This window comes from Orbicella faveolata, unplaced genomic scaffold (assembly GCF_042242905.1).
Source record: "Orbicella faveolata isolate gen_17 unplaced genomic scaffold, um_ofav_v1 contig_12, whole genome shotgun sequence".
Taxonomy (NCBI): Eukaryota; Metazoa; Cnidaria; class Anthozoa; order Scleractinia; family Merulinidae; genus Orbicella; species Orbicella faveolata.
The window spans coordinates 1,985,309-2,004,714 of record NW_028301539.1 but is presented as its reverse complement, the minus strand read 5'-3'; the positions used below and the strand labels follow the sequence as shown (position 1 = coordinate 2,004,714).

At 37.7% G+C, this 19,406-nt stretch overlaps 2 protein-coding genes across 3 annotated transcripts; both read left to right on the top strand.

The window, feature by feature from the left end:
* The first annotated feature begins 25 nt into the window (after window positions 1–25).
* Window positions 26–5,495, top strand: LOC110067550 (protein LZIC-like). Of its 2 annotated transcripts, XM_020774893.2 has the most exons (7): window positions 26–126; window positions 1,080–1,184; window positions 1,841–1,976; window positions 2,179–2,277; window positions 2,833–2,928; window positions 3,244–3,325; window positions 4,066–5,495. In XM_020774893.2, exons 1-7 carry the CDS (start codon window positions 95–97, stop codon window positions 4,122–4,124), a joined length of 609 nt encoding a protein of 202 aa, XP_020630552.2. In that variant the 5' UTR covers window positions 26–94; the 3' UTR covers window positions 4,125–5,495. The 2 variants fall into 2 exon arrangements, with proteins under 2 accessions (XP_020630552.2, XP_089138113.1); XM_089281987.1 differs by lacking the exon at window positions 3,244–3,325.
* A 1,303-nt stretch (window positions 5,496–6,798) lies between these two features.
* LOC110067543 (calsyntenin-1-like) lies at window positions 6,799–18,549 on the top strand. The gene is made up of 8 exons (XM_020774885.2): window positions 6,799–6,999; window positions 8,867–9,552; window positions 10,171–10,408; window positions 11,648–11,929; window positions 12,800–13,329; window positions 13,627–14,283; window positions 15,351–15,625; window positions 16,451–18,549. The coding sequence occupies exons 1-8, from the start codon at window positions 6,912–6,914 to the stop codon at window positions 16,671–16,673; spliced, it is 2,979 nt and encodes a 992-aa protein (XP_020630544.2). The 5' UTR covers window positions 6,799–6,911; the 3' UTR covers window positions 16,674–18,549.
* Window positions 18,550–19,406: the final 857 nt, after the last annotated feature.

Below are 19,406 nucleotides of genomic sequence, written 5' to 3'. Positions count from 1 at the left end.
CATAGCATGTTTTTTTTCTCTAAAGGTCTCTTGACATCTAAAAAAAAGCCTCGCGCATATACCTTGGAAGACTGGGTATTAGTGAGTCCCATCGATGCTGGGAGAGTGGCAAAGTTGTCGGGTCAGGTAAGTATGTTCCGTTTTCTCTACTTCAAATACCACAGTTGTTACAATGGAAGCTCCAATAGCTTTCATTGTTAACGTTATGTACATTGTATTTTTACACTGCACTATTGTGGAATCTTTTATGACAGAATGACGAGTTTGGTTGTTGATATCGACAAAGATTCCCTTGAGCGCCTCCGTAGAAACTAAAATCTTAATTTAAGAATTTTCGTCTTACCTCAGCACCAGAACAAAAGCTGACGTAAGTTGTCAGCTATTATTCTGGTGCTGAGGTAAGACGAAAAATCCTAAATTAAGATTTTAATTATTACTCTCTAGAGACCTCTAAAAGTTTGAATATTGTTGTCTAATTCTGTGTTCAGTTCTCCGACTAAATTGTGATCGTGTACTGTGGAGGCTATAATAAAACTCTCGCTGTTTTGACTAAGAAAATCTTTTGGATATTATAGAATTTCATCATGTCGTCGTATGATTTCCATGTTGTGTACGCGATACAAGCTAATTTAAGCTTATACATTGCTCAGTTGCAGAACCAGGACAATTGCAGGGCCTCATACTTTTTTGATACCTTCCTGTCATGATCAATGATCATCCTAATAAATGGGACAACTCTAATATTCCTCAGACTTTGTTGAAGCAAAATTTGTCCAGAAAATTACCAGGCATTTTAATTTGTGGCCTGTGGACCCAACCAAATAATAATGGGCAACTTTTCTTGGAACTTACCACACAGCAATATATGACATTGCAAATTGAAGATCGCGATCATTGTGAATGTTGCTATTTGTGTTTCAAGTCGTGGCAACATGTTTTGCAAAGTTCATGTGAATAAACCTCTCTCAACAACTTGCATCAGTCATAAAAAAACACTTTTCAACTTGCCATGATAAAAATTTGGTGGATAACAAGTTGCAAGATATTTTGAATATTGACAGGCTAAAAATATATTTTAGGAATATGACATCAAGAGGGCAAAGTGAGACACAAAAGTTGAAGCAGAACCTAGGTGAACAGCTTGATCGCCTTGTAGCCCAGCTGTCAGATTTAGAAGAATGCAAGTAAGTTTGTTTGAAAACTCTTTCTTTTGAAAGTTTGAAAGTGGCAAGCTTGTACATTTTCTTGAATGATTGTCACTAAGGCAGTAGGGTTTAGGTTGTAGATTCCTTCAAAGCATTACTTTAAGGCAGTCAAATGTTAATATTATATTCTGCAACTGATATTGAAAGTAAATTAACTTAAATTATTAGCAGAGCTTCATGGTGGCCAAGTGCAGTACCATATATAACTATAGGAAAAGAACCATGTGCATGCACAGAAATAGAAAACCATGCAACTTTTTATCGGTGGTCATCACTGCTAGTGGCATGGATCGTGGGTGCGTGTCCCCTACGATGACAATGACAATATTGTCCAACATGGTGGCCATTCTTCAGCTAATAGTTCGCCTGAGGCATGCATATATTGGGCAGCCATGTTATGGTCAATTGACACCTGTCAAAACAAGGTATCCACTGATCGTATTGCAGGCTCAGGTTTAGAGCACATTTGTTTTTTTTGTGTTGGTGGCTGCCCAGGTACCGTTTTCAACTGGATTTGCTGGCTCAAGCCAGGTTAACTTATTATAATCAGGAGCTCCACTTTAAGGCTTGGCTGAATCTATATATTATTGCTAGTAATAGAAATTTTCTTCTTTGCATCCTTGTTATTTTTCAAGGGAAGATTTAGATGAGGATGAATATGAAGAAACAAAGAAAGAAACACTGGAACAACTGAAAGAATTCAAGGACGCATTGGACAAATTTGCTGCTGGAAATGTGACCCTAGTTGACGAAATAAGTAGCATGCAGTTGGTAAATAATATGTTAAAAGGCTTCTTACTTTGTTATCAAACCAATCATGAAGCACCATGCTCAAAACTTTTTCTTAATTTAACATCTTTAATTAAAAGTAGAACTTTTCAATTCTTTGATAGAAATAAGTTAATTAGCATCTCTCTCATATGTCAACCAATCTTAATAATACCATTATCTCTTTCTATCACCAACATGACAGGCAATCCAGGCAGCTATAAGTGAAGCTTTTAAGACACCAGAAGTCATTCGTCTGTTCGCAAAGAAACAACCAGGCCAGCTGAGACAGAGACTCGCAGAGGTAAGAAGAAAATGACTTAATCATCTTGTGGGAGATTAAGGTAAAGTTATGCTGTAAAGTCTGCCGTTAAGCATGCCAGCTCAAGTACAGTTAATTTCTAAATTTAACTCTGATTTTGTGTTATGAAGTGTTTGCCACTCAATTAAGCACTTTTTAAGATATTGCATTTTTTACATACCTTTGTTATACTTTTATTATTTCCCATAATGCCCTTAGGCTTATTACAGGCCTGCAAAGACAAAGCAAAAAGCTATGTAATAAACAACTTATTAACCTCAAACGTTCAGTCTTAATGGGAAAATTTCAAACCTTGGCCTTGCTGAATGTATTGATGGAGCAATTGGCAAGGTCTTGGTTTGAGATTTTCCCATAAAGACCTCACTCTTGGCTAATAAGTAGTTAGTAATATAACTGTTCAACCCCCTTCACTGTGAGAAAAAGTAATTTTAATTAATTTAAGAAATATTAACTTTTGCAAGCAGAGCCCTTGGGTCCAATAAATGTTCAACAGTTATTAAATTAGTTATTTCACTGGCTGGTATAACTTTTCTTTAGATGCAAAGAGATCTTAAAACTGGTCATCTGAGTCAAGCAGCTTACACACAACAAGCAGTGGAGATTTTAACAGCCTTAAAGAAGCTTGGAGAGCAGGTACACATTGAAAAATAATTTGAAAATATACCATAGGTGATAATTTACTGCAAATATTTTATAACACTCACAGTAATTGAAAGCTTAGTGGTCAATGTGAGTAGAACTTAATCTGTTCCTACCTCACATCAGCAGGGTTATTTGGTCATTTTTAAATGACCAAATAACTTATTTAATTATTATTAATGATGTTTCTTATTGATCTACAAGTACCCTTCAAATTATCTCTGGAGTGATATATATATATATATATATATATTTTTATTACATTACAAACAATTTGGTTATAAGTGCAGTTTTTAATATCTATTTCAGCTAACACCTCAAGAAGCTGAATTTCTGGCTGTGAATACCAATGCAGCTTTAAGTTCCTTTGAAAAAGTTTCAGAAAACATGGGTAAGGTGGTCATTCACCAGTAAATTAAAAGGATATATTTTTTCATATTAAACATATTGTCATTGTTTTCCCCAAAAGCACCTAGGATTATCAAGGGGGATTACAATATCTTTGTTTACATAATTTACGTTTATCAAATTAGCTGACTGCTTATTCTACTTTCAAGCGTTATCCCACTGAGCTCTAGATGTAACGTAGAAAGTGGCTAAAAGAGTAAATTTTTTGGTTGTCTCCAGTGACAGGCAAATTTCAGGAAATCTTAAGTCACTGGTCAGGCGATTCTTAATTGAGACTTTTTCAGATGGCTCCAAGGTTTCCCAATCAGAATATTTTTACTTTATTGTTAAGTATAAATATGTGTACCAGGGACGTTTTTAAACTGCAAGTAAGACAATTCTGTTGCCAAACAGATAGGTCCCATTTGATAGATATTTATATAAAGGACTGTATTATGCCAGTGAAACCTGAACATTTCAAATGGAAACCCTGGTTAATTGCTGTATAGAGGTGTCTATAGACAGTTTAATTTTACAGAAAATTTGGAAGTAAAGTTTGGGAATTACTGACGGTGGTGTTCATGTAAGACTTGTGTCCAGTAAATACTGGTTTGACTGTGAGTAATCAAATGACTTTTTACAGTGTATGTCCACCACTCTTTACCCGTCATGATGTCTTAATTTTCTTGTGTTCATTAATGCGCTTATTTTAACATTTTAATGAGTTTTGCTTAACTCTTCCAGGAAGTGGTGATAAACTCCTTAAAGTGGCTGGTTCCCAAGTCGAGGATGCTCAGAAGTAAACTGTTGACTCTTGATACTAAATGGATTCATGATGCAAATGATACTGTTATTACAAATCTGCGTTGATGTCATGACACTCTGTATGAACATTGTTAGTTTCTCTTACAGCAGACTCAACTTGTTGGTAGACAAAAATGACTACACCAAGCAGAATTGTGTGTACGAAGAAAATTACTTATTAAAAAATTCATCATCATCAGTCTTCATCGTGCCATCAGACGCATAAGACCTTTTAAAAAAAATAGTTCAGTGCTTACTACAAGAAACTTAATAATAATAATAATAGACTTGTATAGCGCTAGAACTAGACAAACATACTCAAAAGCGCTTTACATTAAGTTAAAATAAATGAATAAATGGAAATCACTAAACTTTAAAACCATTACAACAACTATGCTAAACTTTAAAACTATTTCCACAAGTCAAAAGCTTTCTTAAAAAGAAATGTTTTCAGTTGCTTTTTGAAAATGGTGAGGCTGCTACTTGTTCTTATAGTTAATGGCAGCGAGTTCCATAAGACAGGTGCAGCATGAGCAAAGGCCCGATCCCCAAGTGTAGAGCAGTTGACTTACAGGTAGGATATATATACCTGGAACCCAGATGGAAGGTCCTGCATGCAGAGAGTGAGGAAAAATACAGCAATTTATCAACAAGCGAATAATGGCTTGATTTGCCACCAATCCATATAACTTACATTAAAAATATGTGCAATTAGGAGTATAAGTGAAATGACATTTTGTTCTTGGGGCTGAATACCCTGGGTCCCAGAGGGTTCTTTTGGAGGGCAGCAAAGCCACTTCCTGTGAGTGACAAAGCAGCAGTATCACGCTTTAGCAATTCACTGCTCCTTGTGTGAAAGAAAAATAAAACCCGTGGCACTCGGGGTTAGGTCTGAAAGGATTGAAATGCTGTTTTAGGCAAGCCGTAAAATATTATTATGCACCAGTTCACGTAGCTGAAACAAATTCTCAGTCCATTAGCTACAGTAGGCTTAGGAGGCTCAGGGTGCAACATTTAAATGTTTTTGAAGCTTTGGGGTACCTATAGACAGGTTTTTTGTGACCTGAATAATCACACCTTGCCATGATCAAGTTTTATAGATTATTGTTTAGAAATTTTCATGTTTCAGCTAACTTCATCCATTGAATGACGTGTAACCTTAAATAACAAACTCAGAAAATCATGGGAAAGAGCTTTTATCTATAATGGCCTGTTTGAGCTCAACTTATTGTAATCACCAGTAGTCAACAAGTTAAAGTTTTACCTGCATCTTACTTTTCATCAACTGTTGGCTTATTACTAAGTGATGTAGAGAGGTATGTTTTGTAAGTGAGCTTCTATTTAAGTAGAAAATACATGAAATTTGTGAACTTGGCTCTGTCATTTAAATGGGGGGATGTATGTTTTCAGTATTTTCTCTAAGGTTTGTTAAAACGTGTTGTTTGAGAAATACCACAAAGGTTTATTTCCATATGAATGTCCATCCGACAGCAAAAATTATTTCAGTTTAACTTCACCCTTTCGAACTTTCAGACTTTGATGTTAAACTCTTGAAATTATGAAAGAAACCCCGCAAAGGTACCAGGTTCATAGATTTTTTAGGGTCAATGATGTGAAAGGTACAGGAAGAGCTTGTGCTCAAAAAAGAAACGAGTGAAATAGCATGGCAATCACCCCTGTCACTTTTACTACAGAAGACTCTCACTGAGTTTGGGAGACCACATTCTTCCAACTCTAGTAAAATCATGGGCAATGCTCTTTGGTTTATTGTAACGTTTTGATTTTCCAGAAAGTTATTAAGTCACTTCCCAAATTTGTTTAAATTCTGATAAAAAAAACTTACTGTTCTCCCAAATAGCCATTATTGGGGTGATTGCAGCTCATTTTCTAGGAAGAGGGGAGGGGGGGAGGGTAGCAAACACTATTTGGGATAAAACAGACTTTCCTTCTGAAGTTTACTGTAATTACTGTGAATGGAGAGTAATAATTTTGCGGCAGGTGTAGGTAAGACTCGCGTGAATACACAGTCAAGCATTGAGCTGAGGTCAGCAGTTTTGCACAGGTATAAAACCCACGAAATATAACTTAAAATAAATAAAGTATAGCAAAGCGGGCATGCTACTGAGAAGTGTTACCATCAAATATTTGCTGAAAATGACATTGTGTAGCAGTACTGACTTAAGCTTATTTGTACTTTATCGACATTGTGTCCTAGAACGCACCTGTGACATTGTTCTACAGAGGTCACGAAAGGAAACTAAGGCAAAATCTGAAAGAAATGTTTGCATCCTCGGGAATTTTAGAAACCAAAATCTTGCCCGAGAAACATTAAATATGCAAGCCGTTTCGGATTCTAGTTAATTCCCTTAACTGATAATTGAAATGACCAATATTTCGAATTCGGTTCACAGTTGCTTAGCGTTGTCTTGCCAGCAGGCCTGCTTCAAATACTCCTGTGTTGCAGGTGAAAGATTGACAAATGTTCCATTTTCTGATTTTCTATTAATCGAAGAAAGACCGCCAACTAACAGGTTGATTTGAGATGCATGCAAATCCAATTTTAGCGGTGCGGTAGCATGTCTTTGTATGCGGATTTTCTATTGTTTTCAACCACAAAACTTATATTGAAATTTTCCATGCGGGTGTGAAAACACGTGATAGGTGACGTCACGTTTCTTTGGCGTGAGCCGAGAAAGGAAGACGATAGCTGAGTATTGGATTACATTTTGACGACGAGATTTTATTGCGACCTTTCTTCTCCGATTTCAAGTTGTGGGCTGCCGAAAATGCTGCTGCTGTCGTCTCGAACGATTGTCGCAACTTTTCTAAGTGTTTTGGTCGCTTTTTGTTCGGGTCTGGAGTTTAAGGAAAGAGGTAAGTGAAAGAGGTTAAGCAATTTGGAACGTGCGTTCGTTCAATTCAGTCTGACAACGCGCTTTTTTGTACCTGCGTTTGAACTGGCCTCATGTGCAAGAGAAGTTACATGCTAGAAGTCGTGTTCTTCGATTACTGGATACTTTAACTTGGCCGTGAACAATTTATCTGGGGGTAACTAAGGGCTGTTTACTCAGAACAGTTAGTTTTTTTCGATTTAATCACAACAGGGATGCCAAATTCGAAAAGTAGTTAGTTTTTCGAAATTCCAAGCTTGATATTGTACATTTCTTGTTTACTTAGCTTTGATTTTGTGTTCTAAATCTTCAGAACCGTTTTACCTAAGTGATTTTAACCTTTCCTTGCCCAGCCTTGAAGTGCCGAAGGTTTTGTTTGCGACTTTCAAGGATGACAACCCGCGCCATATTGCATAAAAATTTACATGTATACAACAGGCCATTAAGAAACTTATGCTCAATCATTTGCTTTCTGTTACGAAAAAGTTTTTTATCTGTACAGCAATCTTCCTCATTTATATTTGTCTCGAATTTTAATGCTTTTGCTAAGTTTGAAAGTCTTGGAGTGGATTTAGATGCCAAAGCAAAGTACTCCGTCAGGGAACACGCCACACTACTTCGATTTCTCTTCATTAATTTCGAAGGCATTCTTTTTGAGTCGAACAATACTTGTACTTCGCTAATCTGGAACCGGTCAAATAAGACTGTACGGTTTTGGGTCTGCCAGAGACAAATCTCGGTTTATTATTTTCGCCCTCATTCGTTAGTAAAGTATATAAGGCAGTGTTAGGAAGGTTTCGGGATGATCTTCTAAGCTGCTTTACACATCGCTTTGTAATATTTGAACAGACATCTAAAAACTAATTAAGTCTGCAGAATTCCTTTTCGTGCTCCATTGAGTTCAGTCAATTTAAGGCCAATCTAATCTTCATTTCTTAAATGCGTTCATGGATATTTTGTAGGTTGAGCCAAATTCACTGTCGGGATTTGTTTAAATTGTCTCTCTCTGGCAAACTCTGTTAATTTTTCGTCTTTCCCAGAACATTATGGTTTTTTTTTTAAGTTTTGCTTGAAATTTCATTAGGTTTGCATCTCTTATTTTCATTACTGCGGAAAGTGTACGTTGCTGACAAGCACTAGAACAAGATTTCAGTCTGCCTCAAAAGTAAAATTATCCATACAAATTTGTGATAAGGTTGAAATATGATACTTATTTCCTAATAGTCAAGATAAGTAAAGATGTAGATCTGGTAGTCAGACATATACGTGATTATAACCACAGCAAGAAATAAGAATTGCATGCTAATATTTAGACCAGCTTATCTTTTATTCCTAACATTTTGACCAAGGTAGAACATGGCACAGAAAATATTGTTTGTTTTGGAATAACATGAAAGATAATTTGATTTTTCTCCTAATAAACGTGTCATTATTAGTATTCATAATATGTCAACTGAACATTGCTCATAAGGGTTAATATTGAGGGATGCAGATTTGCTGTTGGTAGCTTTATGCAGTTTTCCATGGCTGTTTTCTCAGAAATGCCTCACAGAGCTTTATAGTCTTAGAGGCAGTGCATTAAAATATAATCTTGAGTGATTCTGCCTAGCACAAAAATGCACTATAGGTAGGCTATGCTTCTTATAAGAAGTAGCGATTTCCACAGACTTAAGGCCTATCAAAAGCAAAACTTAGAAATGTAAGTTTGAAATAGCAATCGCTGAGATCCTTGTGACTTAATGGATACATCTGCAAAAGTATATTTCTAAGGAATTTGTGATTTTCATTGCTTGAACCACAACAGTTAAGTCTTACTTAATAGCATCTGACAATTTATTTTGTTTCTGCAGGGTTTGATTTTGTGCAAGACGAGTATGCCCGTGCCATTACAGAGTATCATGCTGTTAATAAGACTGTAATGCACATCAGAGCTGTTGGTTGCGAAGGGCCTGTCAAGTACACCATCAACGAACCAGACACTCCATTCGAGGTTGATGAGAATGGACGTATTTGGCTCGTTAAGCCATTAAACTATAATAAAGCAAAATCCTACATCCTCAACGTGAAAGCTGTTGCCGGAGGTGGTAAATGCATTGCCCATGCAAAGGTCGACTTTGAAATTCTGAACATGAACAAGCATGCACCAAGATTTGAGTTTGAGAAGTACAGCTGTGATATTATTGAGAACACACGAGATCTCCGGATTAATCCACCAATGAGGGTTCTAGACGATGACTCAGGAGAAGCAGGCAAGGTGAAGAATGTAACCATTGTCGAGTCTGGTCTGCCATTTGTCTTCACAGTTGATGAAAAGGGGAATGTCCAGGGAAGAGCAACGAAAGACATGGATGCTGAAGATATTACCAATTACTTCTTTGACATCATTGCTTGGGACAGTGGAAAGCCCCCCAAGTCATCTTTTCCCATCAGCTTAGAATGTGAAGTTGATGATGTGAATGAGTTTACACCACATTTTACAAAAGACACCTATGAGGCAACGATAAGCCGTGGTAGAACATATACCAATATCACACAGGTAAGATTTATTTCAGGTATGGCCTGGGTTGTTCGAAAGGTGGATAATGCTATAACTATTCAGAAGATAGCATGGTTTGTTTTGTTGACTTTTATCCGCAAGATAGTGATTTATCTGGTGGATAGGGTTATCCAGCCTTTGAACAACTGGGGCCTGGCTTCTATTAATCTGAAATTTTGATCTTGGGACTATCATTGGTTAGAGCTAAGTAGAGTGTATCATGAAAGAAATACAGTTTCTAATTATTGGGTATCAAACATTGCATTATCTACAATCAAACAGTGGATGTTGAAGAGATAGTAGCTTGAACGTTCACATCTAAAGTGCGGCACAGTTGGAATTGTTTTAAGAAGATGTTAAAATGTTTTCAATAAATAAGTATGGACGAAAGTTCAGACCATAAGTTCTTTTGTTTTGGGAACTACTTGCTTGAATCCAGATTCAAGGCAATCAAATCTACTTGATTTTGTGGAATGGGTATCTGGCTTTTGAAGAGACTTATGTCCCTGTCGGCTTTCCAAAAATGTTTACCTGTGGCTGAGTTCTTATGGTCAATTATACATCAGTGAAAGTATCAAGCTGTGTAGATTGTTAAATACGCCTTAATTTGGTTTTCAGGTTTTTGCTGAAGATGAAGACATTGGTATTGTCAGTGGTCGTGTTTGCAAGTACACCATTGAAGGTTACAATCTACCATTCAAGATCAATGATGCAGGTGTGATCAGCCTTGACGAACCCTTGGGACGTGATGCCTATGACGTGTATGAATTCCAAGTGGATGCGATCGATTGTGGTGGATTGATGTCAACAAAAAGTGCCATAGTATCAATCTCTGTTCACACCCTGTGCCATGAAGGTATGTTCTGGTTTAAAACTTTAGGATGGCTATTTGCAGCTTGTTTGAGTAACTAGTGAACCATTTACAATTTGCTATTATGTTTGTATGTTATATTTGTGTCATTAATTATTCATAAAATAGGTCTGGGCTATTGTTTTATATTTTTTTTATGAGAATTCATGAGAAAGAAACTGTCTACTTTTTGTAAATTATTTACACCCTCAGTTTTGAAATGGCATCCATTTAAACTTCAGACAGAGATGTAAAAAAAATTGAAATAAATGCTGTTGTTGTTATTTTAAGATTGCCTCCCAGATTAAGTTTTTACAATGTGATTTAGATCATATGCATGTACCAAGTTAGCATGTTGTTCAGGCAAACAGGCATTTTGCAGGAATGTAGCTGAGAAAACGTTACACTGGCTCATTGACAATCCCAGCCGGCTTTTCTGCCCTTTAGAGCTCCAAAACTACCTCAAAGTTTGTTTTTGTGTGAAATTCAGCCGGATTAAAGGTCGTTTTCAGCCAGTGAAATAAGCCGGCAGCCGGCCCTTAGCTACCTCACTGCATTTTTGTCAACAGTTGATCTAGAATCCAGCATGCTAACATTAGCCCACTGCATCATTCAGGACTGGTTAGCATCCTGTCGAAATGGTAAACAACTTGTTGTAACAGAAACTATGGTTAAATGCCATCAGTAACAAATGATTAAATCCCTCTTTTTTTGTATGATTTTAATATACAGTGGAACCCCGTTTTAAATGGTCACCAATGGGCCATGAAAATTTGGCCGTATTAATGGGATGGCCATATTAACAGGGTAGGGTCAAATTTCATGACTGGTCTAAATTGAGGGATGTCTCAACAGATATATCACAATTGCGCTTCTAAACAACTGATCTTAAACAACAATTGGGAGTGCAGGTATAATTTTAAAGAAATTGAAACGTCAATTAGTTCAGACAAAATTAACATTGGAAAGATGAACATATTGTAAAGGTTAGGATTTTACAATGTGGCTGTTGGCCATATAATGGGGTAAAATTATAAAGTGTTATAAAAGTTGGGATTTTAGAATGTGGCCGTTAGCTGTGTTAACAGGGTTTTCTTATAAGAAAATGTATCGTGGGCATTTCACCCTGACAAGAACAAATAGTGGCCGGAATAACAAGGTAACCGTATTAACAAGGTGACGGTAAGGCAGGGTTCCACCGTATTCACCTTCACTTATGATATCAATATGCTTAATATCTTTCAGAATTTACTGGACCTGTTAAACATGAGCTGACAATGCAGCAGTGTACAGGGAAAGTCTATGTCACTCCTGATATTGCACTGAATGAATGTGCGAAAAAGGAAGAAAAGGCAAACTTGTCTGCCATAGTTCACTTGGTGACTAATGCTGGCATGGGCTGTGACAGGGATACTTACGAAGCATCTGATGCGTTCACGCTCTGTGGGCCAAATGGCTTTGTTGATCTGCTGCCCCAACCAGGAGTCGGCAGAGAATGGGCAGAGGGGCTCAAAAAGAATAGTAAAGGTATGTTGGTACTTGTAATTAAGAGAACAAACATCCTTTGCATCAACATAGCCATGGAGAAGCTGTAAGAAACCATCTTTAAACAATCTATCATGCTGTCAAAATCTGTTATAACATAGCGCCTGCGCTAGTCCTATCTAATTCCTATTGAGCCGTCATGAACAAAATCATGTATGCACGGCTGTGCATATATAAGATGACATGTGCAATTTCAATATAGCTGCAAAATTTCCATCAAGTCTAGTGGAATTTCTTTTTGTGTAAGTTTCGGCAAAGTGAAGATTACTCTGAACAATCCAAACTCTACTTTGAGCCTTTGACTTTTCGGCAAGCTAAGATGTTTACTTAAACCTGAGTATTTTGACTTTGCTTGTCTACATTTTCATTGAGTATTTTTGACTTTGTTTGCCTACATTTTCATTATAATTAATTCAAAGAAGCTTGATTTTAAAAATGAGACATTTCAACGTTCTTTTTAGAGCCAGGACTCTCAATTGGGGCTGTAATGTAATGTCATTAAAAAAAAAATTTGAATAATGACTGTAATCCGTAGCACCTGTTATGGCTTAGCTTGCTTGATGGGCCCTTGATGTTACAGGTGAACTTGCCTGTAGTTGATACAATTCACCCATAAAGTAGCAAGTTTGTTACGGGTGTGAAGATCAAGGCTACAGTTGAATCAAATCTTGAAACAAAACTCAAATCAAGACAAGCCCTGAAAGAAAATCTCAAACAAAGTTTATGAGCAACTTCTGGCATTTTGAAGTTTTGTGGAAAGTTTGAGCCAATAACCCAGGTAGATCATAATTAAACTTTTCTTGACACAACAAGGTTTGCTCACCTTTTTTCACTTTTCTGTTTTTTCTTTAGAAGAGAATGCCTTTTTGTTCGATGGGAAAAAATCATATGTAAACATCCCGGAGAATGTATTGCCAGAAGACATTGGTGATAAGTTTACCATCAGCACCTGGATCAAGACAGGGGTGTCAAAGGGTCGTCAAACCATCCTGGCTGGTACTGACAAGGAACGTCTTGATCGCGTACATTTCTCTCTGTCCATTTCGGGAACCAAGCTGCTGTTTGTGCATCGACCTGAGGCCAACCATGCTAGCCGCGACCTCTACTGCAAGACAGATTTCCAATATAAACCCGCCATTTTTGATTCTGAGTGGCACCATATCTTAGTGATCGCCGATGGGTGTAATGCCAAGCTGTACATCGATGGAAAGCATCACACACCAGTTGTCACTGAATCTGACTGGACCCTGCACAAGTCAAAGTTGAAAATCAAGTTGACTGTTGGTGCCCGTTATCTGGCCAAGGAGAAGATTTATACTGAAAATTTCTCTGGATTCTTGTCTGGATTAGCGTTCAGGCCAAACAACACTGTTGATGAACAGGTAAAAGATGCCTTCATTGTTTTTTATGTGTCTATAGCTACAGTCAAATGGGATGTTTTTTCGTTGGGAATTCTGCAGTGTTGTGGCAGAGTGTTCCAATATTGATTGTCTGTGTACTTGATGCAACTCAAATTTGCATAATCAAGTTAGTTCAAACCGTTAATTGTAGTGAAGGTTATGGCTATTGTGTAAATTATTACAATCAGATGACTTCTTGTCCTTCCTTTTTGAACTTTTCACTGATCCTTTAAAAACAATAAGATCTCACTAAGTACATGGGCTTCTTGTCTTCTGCAGGTCATAAATTGTTTGATTGGATGCAAGGAACATGTGAATGTGGATGGCCCACTACCCCCAAATTTCTCCGCAGAATCCATTGATTTTGGAACCGTGAAAATCACTGGAGTTGGAACACCAAAAGATATTGTCAAGGCCCTGCGAAGTATTGTCTATGTTAACGAGAGGATGATGCCAACACCAGGAAAACGCTCTGTGATGATCTTGTCCATGTTCAACCAGATGCCACTAGCAACTGTCACTGTCGATATCAACGTCGCAGGAAACACCAGGCCAGTGTTAGTCATCCAAGGTTTGGATGCAGACATTGGTCTTAACTGGGAGAAGAGAAAGATCCTCAAAGAAAAGGGTTTGCGCATCTTCGATTCAGTTGAAATTGAATATGAAGGCTGTAAGAAGGGTGACAATACACCAGTTGACAAAGTACGCTTGTTAGATCAGGCAGTGGTCAGAGTCAACCCGGCGTTCAAGAAAGGAGAGAGCTTTAACTTTCCGCAGGGCATCAAGGGCTTGAAGGAAAAAGGCTTGAGTGTTAGTTTCAACAATGAGGAGTTGGTCATCCGAGGAATTGCCCACTTCTCAGAATATGAAGATGTTCTTCAGCAGATGGTGTATGTGAGCCTGGTTCCAAAAGATATCCTACATCTTGAAATCTCTGTAAGTCTTGTCAGTGATAAGCATTGACTCCATCAAAAAGAATGGAGGTGCGGTGGCCTCATGATTAGTGTGCTTGACTCCGGATCGAGTGGTCTGGGTTCAAGCCCTGGCCGGGGACATTGTGTTGTGTTCTTGGGCAAGACACTTTACTCTCATAGTTCCCCACTCCACCCAGGTCTGTAAATGGGTACTGGTGAATTTGATGCTGGACATAACCCTGTGATGGACTAGCATCTCATCCAGGGGGGAGTAGAAATACTCCTAGTTGCTTCATGCTACAGAAACAGGGATAAGCTCTGGCCTGACAGGCCACTTGGCTCATATGCAGACTTCACCTTTACCTTTTACCACCAAAAAGTGATGTTGAGAAATGTGCAGGGGTTTCATTAAGGGCTAGGCACAGAGCAAATTGACCAGCTGTGTGGAGGTTTTTTTCCACCTGGTGTGACCGTCTAGAGGAAATGTTTTCTTATAAAGAAGTTCAGTTCAAAAATTTCACCCTCCTGTAAAAACCACTTGCCCTCCCGCTGAAAATGTTAATGGAACCCCTGGCATTGACTCCACCAAAAGATGATGCTGGGAAATGTGCCAGTTTGTTTTCAGTTTGCCACACATTTGTCTGTAGTACTGAGTTTAAGAAGGTCCTAGAAAACTAAGTTTAACAAGATACTTCTCAATTTTTCTTTTCTTAATGAGTAACTTCTGAGAAGTCACTTTTGTGATTAAAACTAACAATTAAAAGCCACAATGTTTTAACCTCTCGGAGGCCATTTTCAAGTGCAAGTAAAAATACAAAATTAACATAAATGATCTGTTTCTAACAGTAATCTTTTTCCTTTCTTTTGCAACTTATCTCAGGTTTCCAGATGGTGTAAATTTCCAAATCAAATTTTATGAAAATTATTTCATATTAGTTTTCCAGTGGGAAGCTCTACATTTGGCTTAAACTAAGGTCAATAATGAATAAGAAAGGCAGATTGGCCATTTGTCATTCTTTTTTTATGTTTTAATCAGCGGTGAAGCCATTATTGTATGAATGAGTTTTTTTCAAATTTCTAACTTTGTAGGTCTCTGTGTCCACAATGAATGGCAAGTGTAAAAGTGATGAGGAACGACGTGATATCAACACCATTCATACCAACAGAGGATTAGATGAGTACAGAATCAAGGCTGCTGAGAGCAGTCAGAAAGAAGAACTAATGCCAGGGATGGTTTCCATGGAGAATGTTATGGGAAGCACGTCGTCAGGAGGATTCTCCAGCGGCGTCATGGCATTGATAATTATTTGCAGTGTGTCCATCTTTATCTTCCTTGTGGTGATCGGCATCTTCAAGTACAGACAGTAAGTTCAGAGCTCTTGTATCTTGCATTGAGCCATATCTGCTTTGTGAAAAGACCAGGAGCCTTGGTAATTTTTGAACCTGAAGCCATATTTTGAGATCTAAATCTAAGGAATAGTAGTACAAGTTTTAGCTCAAAAACCCATCCATTCTTCCATTCATTCCATTCCATTCTTTTTGTTCCCTGGTATTTCTATTGTTTGAAACTCTAAACCATTAATGTCTTGATCTTGAATGTAAACACTGCAAACGAAGAAAAGCATTTCAGGATCAGTAACTTCTGGGACTTTCCAGAAAGGGGCTCCTGGGCATTGAAATCAAGATTACCAAGCATTTAAGTGATTTATATCAGCCACGCTATTGTAAAATAAGTCTGCAAATTGTACTGTCGTACTTACTAAAACTAAAAAAGTGATGTAGTCAATTTGTCATTTCTTTATCAAAATTACAGAATGCTTTTGCACATTCTGAATTACGGTTTACTATACATTCTTGTGAACTGGAGGAATCTTTTCACTGGACTCACTTCTTTGGAATTGTTAATTAATTTTACTACTCCATTTCCTGTAAGAAGCAACCATGGGTATTTGTAGTGTACTCCCTCACTTTGGGATGCTTGCCCAGTGCAGACTGCCTCCTCCCTTCTCTATGTCATGTTACTCTGGCATTTTTGCATGTGCTTATGGGAAGGAAGATACCCTATGAAAATTGTGTATTTAGTGTGAGAATGCAGATCAAAATTAACAGCCCTACCTATGTTTAGCTAGACTCAACACATGATCATCGTTGTAAGACATTTTATAAGTTGTATTATTTCACTTTTGAAGGAGGCCTCAGACTGTAAAGGTTGTTCCTCCTGGAGACGACAAAGAAGAAATGTACTGGGATGATACCGGTCTGAGTGGTGTGCGTATTACACTTAATCCCATGCAAAAGTTCCAGGAACTTGACCTGAATGAAGACGGCAATAACACTGACAAGTCTGACACAGAAGATGAAGAAGGCAAAGCGACCAAGGGTCTGCTGGAGTGGGATAATTCTGATATCTAGACTGCTGGGTCCATGCCAGTTCAAACTAACTTGTTTTATTTTGATCAACATACTGCTAACCAAATGTTTCACACCACTTTGGGTTTAAGGATGTTTTGTTGTCAACTGGGGTAATGCAGTGAGCAAGTGTGTTAAATTTACAAAATGTGCCAACGTTTTCCAAAGACTGAACTCCACTTTGTTTTTGTCATAAATCAAGTTCTAAAATACCCGATAGTCACTGGAGTCTTTACTTCAAAGGTATTTGTGGACCCAAGAAGCATGGCTAAACTGAAACATTTGACTTGTTGAGGTTTATTGCTTAGAGTTGTCACTTCTGGTGTCTGATGATTCAAGTGAACCGTTCGTAATATAGGGGCGTCTGTGCTCAATGTTGATTTGGTACTTAAAGTAATAATGGCATTACTGCTCAACACCCCATTAGTAATAATTTTTTAAATTAAACCAGAGTTGAACCAGTTTATCATTGTTCACTATTTTGACACAGACAAGTTTTTTTATGTCGTTTCTATTATGCACTGATTTGTTGTTGGTTTTCTGGCTGGGATATTGAAAGCTGATTGTTCCGAAGTTAGTTGAAGTTCTTTTTTCCTCCACAGCACGTTGTCTTGTGTTTCTTTTTGTAAAATTTGTAATATTGTTTTAGCATCAACATATTTATACACAGTAAGTGTGTACATTAAGATAATCTTCTCATGAAGGTTGGTAAGATTCTCTGTGATTTTGTAATTGTAGCAATGCAATAACCGTAACGAAAAATTGAAGCAGATAATTTGGAAAAAAGCGGTATACAGGCAGTGTTCAGTGTGAATAAATAATTTCCATCAAATTATACTGTAATCTTATGTAAGCTGACTTTCTTGGGACCAGCATGAATGTCTACTTATTAACATGTTAAATGTTGGTGAGTGGCCAGGACGAGGACTGAGTGAGTGTTTGGGAGAGTTGCCTATGCGAGAGGGTCTTGTGGTTTAACTGTGAGAGGAAACAGTGATTTGTAGGGTATAACTGGAAATGTAATCTTGTTCATCTAGTATTTGAACAAATATCACATAAGCTACTGTAACTTATTTAATACAGTACCATTACGTTTCTTCTTTAAAAACCTCATTCCAAACTGGTTTTGATAGCACTTAATGTTAGGAAAAGCATTAATAGGAAAACTGTTAGTGGGAAAGGTTGCGATAGTTTGGAAAATTAAGTTTATAGTTGTTTTAATTTTTTTCCTTGCAGTGTGGGAGTAGGGAAGGGGGGAGGCTTCACTTGCCTTTATTACTAAATGTTGATTTATGGAGTTATTTTTGTGACCAATTTTTGATGTAATGATTTTGATTATATCAAGGAGTACAAATTTGTTGTGAAGCCATATTAATAAAAGGAAAGGAAAATACTTGTTTCACTGATGAGGGTTAATTTCATATGAGTCTGGGAAGTTTCTTTTGTCTCTCAATTTGCACTGTTTTTTGTTTGTTTGTTTGCTTGTTTGTTTAAACGACTTAACTGTATCATCAATGCTAAAAATGTATATAGGAATTAGTAATAATTGTAGTTTGCGCTTTGTGATTTACTTGCCTCGTGGATGGAAGTTTACACCAAACTTCCTTTGATTTCTACTAAAGGAAAGGGAATTCAAAGTTGAATCGTGCCAGTAAATTGTATGAGTGTATGTTACCTCTGACTGGCTGAGACGTTTTGGAAAACCATCAAAAAGATACCAAAGGTTAACATCAACAAACGTTATTGAATAGCAACGATGCTGAAAATCACAAAGCAAAGTCTTGCTGTAATAGTAGTAGTAATAATCATAATCAATAAGGCTGTAGCATCCGTTGTTAGGGAACTTACTATATATTAAATTGCCAGTATTATACATCAACTTGTCTTTTGTGTTGAAGTTTGTTTGTGGTGAACCTCGTTAGAGTTTGTGAGGCGCGGTGGCTTCATGGGTGGTGCGCTCAACTCCGGATTAAGCGTTCTGGGTTTGAGCCTTGGCCGGGGACGTTGTTTTGTGTTCTTGGGCAAGACACTTCACTCTCACACGAATTTAATGCTGGGGGTAACCCTGCGATGGACTAGCATCCCATCCAGGGGGGAGTAGAAATACTCTTAGTCGCTTCATGGTACGGAAACCGGGATAAGCTCCGACCTGGTGGGCCACTTGGCTTGTATACAGCCTTTACCCTACCTACCATTAGAAGTGATGTCAACTTGATCTGCTTATTCAAGTTCTCTGCAAGATTAGGCCTTTTTCTGGCATGAGGAAAGTGTTTCAATGACTTCATTGCAGGGGTTCCGATCCGATCTATTTCTTCATGGGTACCCGTTCTCTCTTCCAACATATATAAGGCTGTTCTATACTGGAGCTCTTCCAAACAGATGATGACCCACGTGCTGTAAAATTTCTAGGTGTGTTTGTTTTGGTGGGGGGAGGAAATTACGTCACACTGATGGTTCCCAGGGTCTCTCTTCTTCAAGCTCTCATGGGGCGGGAAGGACAGATCCCCGCTAGGAACTATATGAAACTTGTTTCGAGAGCTGCTAAATCCTTAAAATCTCCTGCTGCCAAAACGGGGGCGCTTTCCATCCAACCAAAATTCAGAAAATTTCAAAACAGGGACAAATGGTGCTGAAATTTCCTGGGAGAGTTTTCTGGAGATAGTTGATCTTTTGAAAAACGAACCAGTCGACCAAAAATTTCAGAAATTCCGGGAGAAATATCAGACGGGACGGAAA

Coding starts and splice junctions, on each gene's coding strand:
- LOC110067550 (XM_020774893.2), top strand. CDS start 95: ATGCTGGGAGAGTGGCAAAGTTGTCGGGTCAG. Junction 1,977..2,178: donor AAATAAGTAGCATGCAGTTG/GTAAATAATATG, acceptor CCAACATGACAG/GCAATCCAGGCAGCTATAAG. Junction 2,278..2,832: donor TGAGACAGAGACTCGCAGAG/GTAAGAAGAAAA, acceptor ACTTTTCTTTAG/ATGCAAAGAGATCTTAAAAC.
- LOC110067543 (XM_020774885.2), top strand. CDS start 6,912: ATGCTGCTGCTGTCGTCTCGAACGATTGTCGCAACTTTTCTAAGTGTT. Junction 10,409..11,647: donor TCACACCCTGTGCCATGAAG/GTATGTTCTGGT, acceptor AATATCTTTCAG/AATTTACTGGACCTGTTAAA. Junction 11,930..12,799: donor GCTCAAAAAGAATAGTAAAG/GTATGTTGGTAC, acceptor TTTTTTCTTTAG/AAGAGAATGCCTTTTTGTTC.